General features: G+C 44.6%; 1 protein-coding gene across 2 annotated transcripts; it reads right to left on the bottom strand.

The window, feature by feature from the left end:
- Window positions 1–2,169: 2,169 nt before the first annotated feature.
- Window positions 2,170–12,540, bottom strand: LOC139339811 (zinc finger protein Aiolos-like). Of its 2 annotated transcripts, none has more exons than XM_070975228.1 (9): window positions 12,471–12,540; window positions 11,023–11,092; window positions 10,103–10,167; window positions 9,647–9,757; window positions 7,540–7,953; window positions 6,113–6,280; window positions 5,620–5,736; window positions 4,729–4,839; window positions 2,170–3,332 (listed from the first exon to the last, which is right to left on the bottom strand). In XM_070975228.1, the coding sequence occupies exons 3-9, from the start codon at window positions 10,152–10,154 to the stop codon at window positions 2,698–2,700; spliced, it is 1,608 nt and encodes a 535-aa protein (XP_070831329.1). In that variant the 5' UTR covers window positions 10,155–10,167; window positions 11,023–11,092; window positions 12,471–12,540; the 3' UTR covers window positions 2,170–2,697. The 2 variants fall into 2 exon arrangements, with proteins under 2 accessions (XP_070831329.1, XP_070831328.1); XM_070975227.1 differs by lacking the exon at window positions 12,471–12,540 and adding an exon at window positions 11,235–11,284.
- Window positions 12,541–13,278: the final 738 nt, after the last annotated feature.

Here is a 13,278-nt window from a genome sequence, read left to right on the forward strand (position 1 = left end):
AATAACGAGGCAACAATTACAAGCTATTTCACCATCTAACGTGCTGACCTGAAATAAAAAACATCCAGTGTGAATGTTGCACCTAATTTATATGACTGCCGTATAATTATTATAATGTATTCCACTTTGATCTAAGTCTGAAAGATGTTCAATGCAGTTGTGTACATTTCTATTTTATTCTTTCTTCATTTGTGGACTAAACTCTAATCTAGTTGTAGCCAGAACTATCAAAAACAAACATATGAAACTCAAATTGCAGTTTGTCCAATCAACCTGCACCCATACTTCATCTGAATCCCTGGTTGCTCTAAAGGTCAGCGTACATTATGTTGTTGTTCCAGTCAAAATGCATCATGGATTTCATTTTGACTTTTGGCTGTCCAGTCAGCTCCTATAATTCAGTCAGCAGATGTCACCAGAAGCCTCTCATTTTGACGGGGCCTGCGTCACTGTTGCTTTATGACTCCTGCCTCGACTGGCTGAGTAAACTCTGTCTGGCAAGCCACTTTTATGGTGGAAATGGGACTCGAGACACACACACACACACACACACACACACACACACACACACACACACACACACACACACACAGAGGCAGAAACATGGCTCTTTAGATGCTAGCCCCATTCCTGATTCCCTACATGCTTCTTTTATGTTCAGAGGTGATGTCAGAAAATATTCTTTGTGTGCCCTAACATAGTTTTTTTTTTATCCTCCTAAATGACCACAAATTAAACTTCAATTTTAACCTTTAACTTCCACAAACACCCACTCTTACTTGACAAACTTCTCAGAAGACAAACACCCTGCCAATTCAAATCAACCTCTTCTACTTGGAAAAAGAGAAGCAGCCCAGTTGTACTTTTGAAATGGATGACTGCGCTTTTTAATCTGACATATGGACACAAAGCTGCGATGACAGTTTGCCTGTGAAGTGTCACTTCTCTTCAAACCCAAAGAGAGAAAAGGGAACTGGCACTGATGGAGGGGACAGATAGTGTGGTGGCAGCTGGATGAAGTTAACACCCTGTTCTGGTCTGAAGGCAGCAAGGCGTGACCGAGTCCCAGCACTGACATGCAGGCAGAGCACATCCTCACTCACACAGCTCGATGCACTGACGAGTCAGAGCCCATTCAGTGTTCACCAAAACTTCCCCAATACTCAGAAGAAACGCATTTAGCTGTGAGCAGTGGTTCCTAAAGTTTGTCATGCCAAAACCTCAAGTTTTACCTAAAATTGGCCCTCACAAATAAATTCCCACATGCAGCGTTTTACTGGCAGACATAATTTATTATCATCCAGTCTGTGGGTGAGGTGAGAGTTAAGTGGGAAGAATGAAACTATTGATTAAGATCGTTTTTGCGTTCTCTCAGTGAGCTTTCTTCCAGTTAAAAAAAATAGTGACTGTTTGTCATTTAGTTTGCGTCACCCTGCATCATTTTTAAGGGCCCCCGGTGGGTCTCAGACACCACTTTGGGACCTAACACTCTGGAGCGGTACACTGTCATGCAGTACCACACTTCCTCCAGCAGATGGATGCTGCATTTCCAGTCCATTGACATTCATTTCCTGAGCATCCGGGGAAAAACAGTGATGTCTTAATCCAGGGATGAAATCGGGAGACAATCCCATTATAGAGCTTTGGGTTATTTCACATTTGACCTTCTTGTAAACATTTTCAGATCATACCAATTTTTAGATACTGCTGAGGAATCAAGGTTCATCCTGTTTGCTGCTGATCTAAAGTAACATTAACAGCTTTAACATGCTTTCAGAGAAATCTTTAGGTGTTCAACAGCATATTTTATTTAATTCAACTCTCATTTACACCCCCTTTACCTCAGTCATTCTTAGATATACTTTGTACTTTCGAAATCCTATATATATACACAAACCTCTATTTTCTGTAACATAGACGTCTCTGCAAAACCGTGAGCCATTTCTAACTTCTGGCAGCGCTAAATGAGTATAATATTCAGGAGTGTGAAACCAACACGTGGTGCAGAGCGAAGTGACGACTTCTGAAGCAGCAAACTGCACTTCTCTCAAACCACAGCCTAAAAGGAGACATGCGACCTTCGAGATAATAGGATTTTTTTTTCTGTCGTCTTGAATTGGCAAGTGTTTTCAGAGAAGCTACACTTCTCTCAACAAAGTGCAGGCCTGTGTGTTCTGAAGGAAAAATGAAGTTCTCTTTTATTTTACACCTTTACAAAGGTAACAGAAAAAACAACAACAGATAAACAGTGAATGCATTCAGGGTGCTACTTTGTTGAACATTTGAATGTATGCATATATGGCATCTGGCTATATGATATAAACAGCGGCTGCAGCAGGGATCATTAAGTACAAATGCTACTGAATTACTCCCTCATAAACACTTTACAGACCATCTTTTCAGATGAGGACAGTATGACTAAGAACACTCTGACACCCGTCACACTCTTATAACGTCTCTCTCAATCTCTCTCACTCACACACACACACACACGCGCGCACACACATGCACACACACAGAGAGAGAGAGAGAGAGAGAGAGAGAGAGAGAGAGAGAGAGAGATAGCTGCTACTTCATGCTTTCATTTCTGATACTACCAGCTTCTTAAATGAGTAAATCTGTGTGTGTGCTCATACACTGTTATCTGTCTGAGCGTGTGTGTATGTTTGTAAGCATGAACAACTGCATGAATGAAAGCTACTTTAGTTCTAGGCGGTGCTCGCCGCGGGCTATGTGGGAGGAAAACTCGTAACGGTCCCGACTGCGGTGGCCACACACGTTGCACTCGAGCGGGTCACGAAAGCCGTGGCACCCCATGTGGATGGTGAACATGACATAGTCCAGGAAGATCACCCTGCAGTGGCCACAGGGGTACACTGCCCCAGGCACCGCTCCGGCCTCCCCGTCGGCCCGCACCACCCGTAAAGCCTCTAGCGGTGACAAGGGGATGGGCTGGGCGTGTGGGTGAGGGATGCCGTTCTGGTGGTTCAGCCCTCCCAGCAGGTGCCCTAAGCTGTACATGACGGGCTGGGACATCTGGGAGCCGTCAGCGTGAAACGAGTCCATGCTGACGGGTGTCTGGGTGGTATGAGGGAGGCCCAGGAGCGGCATGGCCATCTTGTGGCCGTTGGAGAGGCCCATGGGGCTGATGTCGTTGCGGCTTAACGGGACAGGGTAGGGCCTGTGGGAGGGAGCTGGATCACTCTCTGGCCCTGTGAGGATGGTCTGATGGTGGGAGTCAGGCCCTGGGGAGCCTGTTGGAGGGTCCTTGTGGTCAGTTCGGTGGACCAGCTCCCTGTTAAAGCTCAGGTCCAGACAGACACCGTTGTCGCCTAAACCAGCAACACAAGAACAAAGAGCTCAAGACTCCGCAGGAGGAATTTTCACATGCTTCATCCAGCAGCACGGCCAGAGAAATACCACAGGCAGCAAGCAGCAGTTAAAGCAGTTATTGTTAACAGATGGAAAAAGATCTAACAGAGGTCCTTACAGGACTCTGAGGGGTCCTCACTTTGGTGTTAAACACAGGCAATGAGAAAAATGAGCACCCCGAGGGTAACACAAAGGGAAACCTACACAGTCAGCTTGATCACACCAGGTTGACAGCACAAAAGAAGCTTTGAAGCATCAGAGCATCCTAACAGCAGTTGAGCTTGGAGGCATGAGAGGACAGAGGGCTGAGAGGAAGCAGACGACGCAGACGAAGGCCTCTAGTGCAGCTGCATCACAGAAGTATAGACAGAGAGGCACCTGCTCACGTTTCTCGCCTCCTGCCTGCTCTCTCTCTCTCTGCGGTTGCAGACATTACTTCTCTTTTCCCCCTGTGGTTGTCATATTGAAAAAGCTCACTTCATTTGTCAACTTGATAGAGAGACGTAGGAGGGTTTTTTTGCCAATACACCCGTCATTTTGTGAGCAGCTTGAGGCTTGATTGCGAAACTACAACCCAATGTTAGTTAGGCTTAACCAGAAAGGTGAGAGCCAACTATTGAAAACTGTGTGTGTACGCCCATGAAGCCAGGCTTTTACCGAAACTGCTATCTTTTGATCATTCATCACATTATCTGAGTTTGAATCAAAACATGCAAAAGTAACTACACCAAGAAGTTTCAAGTGCACGTCCCCCTGTTTTACATGTCTCCATTTATTTAACCATGCATGGTACCCACCTATGACATACTTCTCACAGAGAATTTAGGACAGTGGAGACCACTCTCTGGTGTGTGCAGGTATGAGGCAGGTGCTCTGCTCTCAATTCCTGTTTGACAAGAGATGAAGGCCAGCAAAGACAGACAGACAGACAGACAGACAGACAGACAGACAGACAGACAGACAGACAGACAGACAGACAGACAGACAGACAAATAGCTTAGACAGACAACTTGAAATAAAAATAAAAACTTGAAATAATAAAAGAAAACAAGACTTCTGTATTCTGAAGCATGACTGCACAGCAAGAAGCACAAATGATGTAAACACTTCAAAAAGACAGCAACATATTATAGTTGCACAAGGTGGGCATGAACAGATATGATATCAAGTAGCAATTTAGTGGATAAATATATCAAACAAAACCGAACCAATGCAGACATTCATAATGTTTTGTATAAATCTAAAGTAATGCTATAGGCTGCTTTAAAGCTACAACAGAGCTCTCCTTCATGTGCTTGAGATCAGTGGCTCCGTTCAGCTTCTATGCGTCTGTGTCGTAATTTGAGCAGCTCTTACCCGTGAACTTCTGTGGCATTGAGCTCTTCCGTTTGGCTACGTTGCTGGCGAGCCTGTCGAGCAGCAGAGCACGCTCAGTGCCCATCTGAGTCCTGGATGTCTGGCCGTCCTCTGTTTGACAGCAAGAGAGTGAGAGAGTAAGTGCAACACGGAAATGAAGACCTCCTCTTGATCGAGCAGTATCATGAGTAAAGGGAGTGCACTGAGCTGCATCTGTCCACCTGCCAAAGCTTTTGAGATTATAAAGTGAAGTCAAAAGAAAAAAAAAACTTGAAAAACACACCAGCTGCTCGAGTCACGCTAGGAGGAACGAGATATTAATTTGAGATCAGAAGCTCCTTTGACCTCACTTCCTGGTGCTTTTTTACCTCACCAGTGCAGGAGAGGAGACCACAGGATGAGGATGTACTTCCTCACCACCACGGCACTATCAGGCATAAACTTACGACATTCGGTGACCACAGAAGCACAGCATTGTCTGTGTGTTGCAACCGTGCAACTGTCCTGTCAGTATGTAAAGGCATTTTGGGGGGAGGTTGTAGACCTGGAGGGTGTATGTTTGTGTGTTTGCCCTACATATTTGGCTTCCCCTTTGCAGCTACAGACATGAGAAGCGGTCTTCACAGCGCCGAGCCTCCACACCACAGCAGCCATAACCTATTTAGTTGTAATGATGGACTAACAGTCATAAGCCTATTAATTTAATGAGGCTAATAAAACAGGATGTGTTAGCACTAACAGCTTTAACCATGCGCCTGCTGCATGTGTAGTGTGTAGTGTGGTTATGTAAACTGTGCAGTGGTCTGACTGCAGTAACGGTTATATGTTGGAGTTTCGAAGATGTTGTTTATGAAGCGACTGTCGAGGTGAGGCTGTGCGTGCACGGCTCACCTCTCTCAGCGGGACCTTTGTTCTGAATGTACACATGGCACCTCTCCCTGTGCTCTTCGAGGGAGCTCCGCTGCTTGTAGCTGCGATTGCAGTGGTTGCACTTGAAGGGTTTCTCTACTGTGAGCAAGAGTTTCAGTTATCATGAACACATGAAGCATCAACGACATCTAAATGGTACAATTTCTTGTTTGTGGTTTCATACAAAACTGATGATGTGCACATTTGTGACCGTGCAGCATGTCTGCAGGTAAAACACGTGAACTGAAAGTGAATGAGTAAGTTTCCAGGGATAAGTGAGTAACATGTCATATGTGTAACCAATGAGAGTGCATGGCAGGTGTGTTACTGGAAAAGCCATGTAGGCTGAGTGTGTGTTCAGATTCAAAGGGAGTGAGAAACCAACATGAAGGAGTGAGAAACCAACCAGCGTGATACTGTACACAGGTGCACACCGTATCAGCTTCTCATGTGAGTGAATGTGGCAAGTTCGTACCAGAATGGGTGCGCAGGTGCCCGCTCAGGGCATCGCGTCGACGGCAGGCATAGCTGCACATCGGGCATTTGAAAGGCTTCTCCCCGGAATGCAGTTTGATGTGGCGAAGAAGGTTTCCCTTCTGCGTGAAGGAGGCCCCGCACTGAGTGCAGTGGAATGGCCTCTCACCTGAGAGAGAGAAAGAAATCCTAAAAAACAATCTGACACATTTCACATTTTAACATAACATGTTTGTAACTTATGGATCACACAACATTTTTGGTCTTCACAAGAGAGCTTGACTGCGTTGGGCTGATGCGTCCGGCTGTAGATTACTGCTGAGCGTCACATCGATGTGGCGTTCACGCCTTCACAAGTGGAAATTTTGTGCTAACTCAAAAATGAATTTGTTTTTCTTAACACTTTTCTTTCTCCTGGTATTACAGTGAATTGCAAAAAACACATGGTCATTCACCATCTTTGAAAAGGGAACAAGGCAACATCCACTTTGACGGTCAGAAACCTAGAGGCAATGTTCTCGTGGTCTCAAGTGTACTGTGCACCCGACTTCCCATATTGAAAACACAGCTTCATGAATTCCTTCTGACGGCTGCATTATTCACCTATTCAGCTACTCATCAGTGAAATGAAGTTGCCGTAAAGATGTATGTTATACTGCCAAAATCAATATCATCATCTTGAAGTCAACACGACTGTGTGAAAGGATCCTTTAAAATAAGTCAGTAATGCAGTCATAGTGTGATGTAATGTAATGCATCACGGTAACCTCAGTATCTGAACAGTGATGTTAGGAATGAGACAGGAGGAGAGCTCTCTCCGATCATCATGTGTCTCTCACTACATTTAAACACAGAACTCTTTACCTTAATTCTTCGACAGGGTTAGTAAACTGTTTTGTCTTTTAGTGTATGATGTGTTCAGATGTGTCCAACAACAGCTTTACATTTCTTAACTGTGACAAATATTACTACATCTGAACACACAATAAGCTGACCATGACAGCAAATGTGTGCCTCATGTTCATGGGATGAGCATTATTTTCTATACTGTTACTCTTCTCTTTGAACACTTTAGACTTTCCTGAACCATGCACGAGTGGGTTCTTTCAGGGATTGCATAACTCAGGGCAGAAAAATGACTGTACGTGATACTGATGTACGTGGATGTGTTGATCTATCTGTTACTGGGATCAAGTCACTAAGTTATTGCATGTTTATACTTGAACAACAATCTCTTAGCACTCTAGCGCTGGTTAGGACACGTGCGTCATGTATGATGCACACTCGTGTGCTCCCAGTCGTGCTTACTCAATCACACATCTTGACCTAGTCAAGGCAAGGCGCTATCTCCCCATGCTATCGACAGAGTGATGGTTGCACAACTGTTGTGTTTGAGGTCAGGTGTTTGGGCTGTGTTCCTGTGCTTACCCGTGTGGCTGCGCTTGTGCACCAGCAGTACGTTGATGCTGACGCAGGACAGGCCACAGATGTCACAGTTGAGCTTGCCTGACGCCTGGATGCGGGGGACCACGGCTCCGGAGACATAAGTCCCTTCTGCACCAGTTGCCACTGCTGCGTGGGTGTCTGGCGGGGTTGTGCTGTCATAACGGGAGTAGTCCATCAGTGACAGGTCCTGTGGCTCATTCAGGGTATCTCCCTCTTCATCCCCCTCCCCGTCCCTCTCCTCCTCATCCTCCTCTGTCCTCTGATCATCAAATCCTTCCTCCATCCCGTCCTCACTGGCCCCCTCTGTTTCCTCTTTCGGCACAATCTCTCCTTCTTTTTCAGCCTTTGGGTACTGCTCGTTGTCTTCCATCTCCTCTGCCTCGGTTTTTATCACACCTAAGCCGGGAGGAAGCAATGGAGACGCAATGAATAGATTTGGAGTGACATTTGATGTAAATACACATGAAGTGACAGAAATGTGATAGAAATCACAGATTTACATAGACAAGACATATGGAGTAATGGATAGCACATGAAGCAGTTGATGTTTGCTTCACTTCCAAATATGGTGCTAAATGAGGTTGATGAGACTCCACTCCAACCAGAATGTGAGGCGCTGTCGCAAATTCACTTCTACATTTGTATTTTTAGTTGATAGCTTGATATTAGTACTGGCACGTCTCCAAAATGTGGGTAGCTGAATTTGGGCCAATCTATAGTGTCACAAAGAGATTCAGAAGATGTGTGCTCAAGATAAGGGGAAGGCATTTCCTCTGCATACACAGAAACTAGAACCAGGGCAGAAGAGGGGCGCAGCACGCGCCTCACACAGCCAACAATTCCTCATCTGCTTTTAAAACAACATTTCAGATTGATTGTTGACTGTTTGTGTCACAGATGCAGAAAAACATCCCAATTCAATCCGCAACAAAGATCCTCCATCAGTCAGCAGCTGATATGCAAGCTTTTCCATTTTTTTTGACCATTTTCCATAGGTCCTTACCTACTGCAGGTCAGTTCTTCCACAGCACACAGGATCAACTGTACAGAAATTTCTCAGCATCACATCTTTTGACATGCAGAGTCCCGAGGCCTGGTTTGCAGGACCTCTCACCTAACCTCTTGCTAAGTGTTAACCAACCCCCAGCATACTCAGTTCCATCCAGAAACCACACTGTGGTCTTAGCGGTGACTGGTGATGAGCTGAAGAGCAGCGTCTTGTATTGTGGAAAGCGCTCAGAGGTGCTATGGAAACTTTGCGCACACTGAGCTCCGAGAGGCCCGATATAGAGTCCAGGGTCTCAGAGCAGCGAACCGCAGGCTGTGCATCAGACGCAGAGCAGGGCTTTAGGAAGTGCACCCAGCGGGGCAGATGGGTGGCAGTCAGAAATAAATAGGGGAGCTGTCTTTGACAACATGTTCTTTTTTTTATGACGAATGAGGGACTCAGGCCTCCAGGCTGAAAAAAACATTTCCACACTCAAAATATCATGTATGAAGCAAGGTGGTCACAGTGCAGACGAGCAAAAATAATACCTGACAATGTAAGTTAAGACATAACTTATATCAGACAATACATGGCACTGCAGGGACCAACAAAACCAGACTCTCTCTCGCTGATAATATTACTGTTGGGTAAAAAAAGAGAAACCTTGCACCCAGCTTATTCATGTACATTTTATTTTCCCGTTCAACTGAAGTCAGAGAATAAAACTGTCCTCCCTCCTTGTTTCTATGGGTTGAGAACATTTTACCGCGCTTTGATATATGAAACCATTAAAGCCCGTCAAAGAAACAATGAGATGCACGGTGGCCACGCTAAAAGTAAAAACATTATTTTAGTAGCTTTGCTCGACTTGACGTTTTTCTCTCAACAGCAGCGTTTCATTCTATTAAATCTCAGACTTTGTGGCAGCGTCCCTCACACTTTTTCCAACTCTTTTTAATATCCAGCATCAAAAAAGTCATTGTATGATTGTACGATATGGTGTGAGCTTGAAACCTAAAGTGCAAAGTGTAATGGAAAGATGCGTGTGTGTGTGTGTGTGTGTGTGTGTGTGTGTGTGTGCGTGGGGGGGGGGGCACATACGTGGATCTGTCACACCTTCAGCACACTGCATTCCATTCTCACTGAATGAGTTATCTTCCCTCTCTTCTTCCTCCTCCTGTGGCTTCAGATCTGCAACATCACTGCTACCATCTGAAAAAGTGACACATTGTGCAAGTGCAAAGACTTAGTGTTACTTTTTGTTTCATTGAGAGGACTTCAGACTAGTAAAGCACAGTTCTCTGTGACATTAGAATGGAATATCAAATCCGCTGGATGCACACTGAATGTGCACTTCTTCATCTAGCTGCTGCAGGGACATAGACAACTTACAGTCTGCTGTCCACTGCAGCCCGAGCAAACCCGTCCACACACACGCCTTCAGCTTTCAATACTCTGCAGTCATGTGCGGTAGGCAGGGTGCTGGCAGCTGTGGAGAAACGCGTGCAGCCTGATCACATACACTTTCACACTGACAACAAGGGATCAGATACTCACCCATCCCGTCTCCCTCTGGGGCGGTAAATTCAGGATGTTTGTCTGTGTCCATGATGAAAAATGTTCTGCAGAGAGGAATTACAATATTTGGTTCACCAGTGACAGTTTAGATTCCGATTAAGTCGAACCAAGTCAAGCCAGATTTGTTCCTGTGGCGCTTTCATAATAAGTCCATTCACAACTTTACTAACTACAAAAATGGTGCATTTGTTGCACACATTCATGATGTGACATTTTGTTTGTGACACCGACTTTCTTCATGTTCTCTATTAAAAGCCTCCTTCACTATTTCTACAAAGCATGTGAAGAAATAGAAGCAACGCTTGCATCTCACTGTTCCTGTTGGTTGGACAGAATAAAAAGAAGTTTATAAAAAACAGTGGGGGTAAGAGCCCACGGTTGATTGCTCGACCCTGTCACTACATTTAGCCTTGTGAGAAAGAGATGATGTTCACTGCACATGTACTTCCTGCCGGGTCTGTGCATAGGAGCAAATGTAAAAGCGCTCTCCACGCCAACAGCCAGCGAGACTGCAACACTTGTAGTTATAGTTTGAAAATGTATTAGGAGATAAAAGAACCAGCCGTGCACTTTTCAAAAGCTGCTTTCGAAGCCCTTTTCCCTGAAATAATAAAAATTTCCAAAGTATCATACTATTAAAACGTATACTACAAATGTAACAGTCACAAAAACTCCAAACTGTACCGTTACTTAGAAACGTTTTCATCATGTAGAGAGCTGGAACGACTCTCACATCACTTTCAGTGAGCAAAATACAGCAATAACAAACTTTCTGACACGCTCAAAGTGAAATGAAGAAGCGCATGTCAACGTGTCACGATTCATTCCTTGGTGCTTCTTAAGTTTTATTTTTTGCTGGAATATAACAGCAAGTTTGAGTTCTGATGAAATGATCTTACCTGCTTTTTGCTCAGCACCCGGAGGAGAACCACTCTCGCAGTGGGAGATTCCACGCTCCGCCGCTGGACTCTGAATATGGAATATACACGTCACTACAGTGAATTTTGGAGAGATCCCTTAAAGGAACAGGAACTTATTTTCAACAAGGTGGAGCAACAAAGACTAAAGCATGCTCACACAGAAGAGCAGCAGCACCAAACATTTTGATCACCATTCTCCTGATTGTGATGTAAACATTCCTTTACTGATGCGTAACATGGAGAGTCTGTAACACTAAATGATTATGAGTGAAACAAAGAGCTGATCATGGTTTTGATATCACTTCAGGCACCCTACATGGCTCCTGACGTTCCGTTTAAGGAGCTATTACTCCATCTTGTGGCCATACCAGCTACATTTCACTCCAACCATTGTCTCCCCAATCAGTAAAATAAGTCTGTATAAAATGTAAAAACCCCTGAGCACTTGTATTGTTTATTTGGGTGGGTTACAGGTCCAAATTTTAATGCCATCTAGCACTTTTCTCTTTTGCACTCAAATGTACTTATTGCAAGTTGCTTTGGACAAAAGCATCTGCTAAAGATGTCATGTACAAAAAATGTTTTTACTACAACTGCACTCACATCTTAAACTGTAGGTATTCATTATATTAAAAAAAAAGCAAAAAAAAAAAAAAAAAAAGCCTATAAACACCAAAAGACACACTATCACATCACACTATCTGAGCTAGTAAATATCAGATTATGGGGCGCCCTGCTGTCCTAGCGGTTAAGTGAATGACAAAGAACTGCAATGTCCCTGGGTTGTGTTTGGCCAGGGACTTTTGCTTGCATGTCATTCCCCATCTGTCCTTTCCCTCATTCCTGTCATGTCTCTAATTTGGCTATCAAATACGGGCACAGAAGGTCACAAAAAACAATATAAAAAGTGGATGAAACATCTGAAGTGTTCGGTTCTTTTGTGCTGTCAGTTATAAAGACTGACAAGTTACAAAGATTGCTGAAGCTACAGATACACACACATGCATACAGCTCATTGACAAAGAGCAAACAAAACAGCATTACTAACCACAGCTCACCTCTGAGTAATCCCCCCTCAACAAAAAACACAAACAAAACACACACTCAAACACCTCATAAATGACACATAATGAAGCCGCTGGCTCTCCTGAAAGCTCCAGGACTAGTGAGCAGCTCACCAACTGCTTCAGTACATTGTTATTACAGTCAGTCATTCACTAGAAACCGACCAGGTGTAATTTTCCTCTCAAGTACTTGACTTAAAATAGCAGTTTAGTCATGAAAGTGGCTTAATTACAGAAAGACCACTGATATCTTGACTAATTTCTGATCATTTACCACCCAGATCTATCTCATCGATTCCATCGTGGGATTGATGAGATAGATCTGGGTGCCATGTAATGGACAACACACACTGAAGCACCCACCTGAGTGGTGCATGGCCTTGTTGTGAGGCTCGTCTGCTGCCACTGGCCCGCCTATGGCAACCAGCTACTAGCTGGAAGAGAAAAGCCCAAAGAAAGCACACTCACAAAGGCATTACAATACATGCTGGGTTTCCATGGCAAAATGGAGGCAAAGGAACACAGGAAAAAAAGAGAGACGTCGACCAATAAAAGCCATGATTCAAAACCTTAAAGGGTGGGTGTAGGGCATATCTGCACACACGGGCAAACAAGAACAAAGTAACACGCTGATTTAAAGACTCTTTCATGATCAGAAACACACACACGTATCATAAACTATAGCAGTTTGCAGCGTTGTTAAAACTTATCCTGCGATCCCACTGGTGGGAGGCTTTTTTAGGACTGGTGGGGGCAGGGCAGCCCTGAGGAGGGGGGTTAGACTGTCCATTTGCCTTTTATAGCTGCCCACTCCAGTTAGTAGCAAGAGAGAGAAAAAGAGAAAGAGACCGACATAATGAGGGAGGGTGGGGGGGTTGGGGGTACAACAGTACAGACTAGACTGACCACTGGACGCACACGTATGCAAACACACACTGAGACCCTGTTGAAGGAGCTGGAACAAGGTTGTTTTGTTGTTTGAACAATGTTTCAACCCTAGAGGCTTGTGTGTGTGTGTGTGTGTGTGTGTGTGTGTGTGTGTGTGTGTGTGTGTGTGTGTGTGTGTGTGTGTGTGTGTGTGTGTGTGTGTGTGTGTGTGTGTGTGTGTGTGTGCGCGTGTGTGCGCGCGTGTTGGGAATTTGGGGTTGATTAAAGTGGAACAGCATTGATG

Source organism: Chaetodon trifascialis, chromosome 2 (assembly GCF_039877785.1).
Source record: "Chaetodon trifascialis isolate fChaTrf1 chromosome 2, fChaTrf1.hap1, whole genome shotgun sequence".
Lineage (NCBI taxonomy): Eukaryota > Metazoa > Chordata > Actinopteri > Chaetodontiformes > Chaetodontidae > Chaetodon > Chaetodon trifascialis.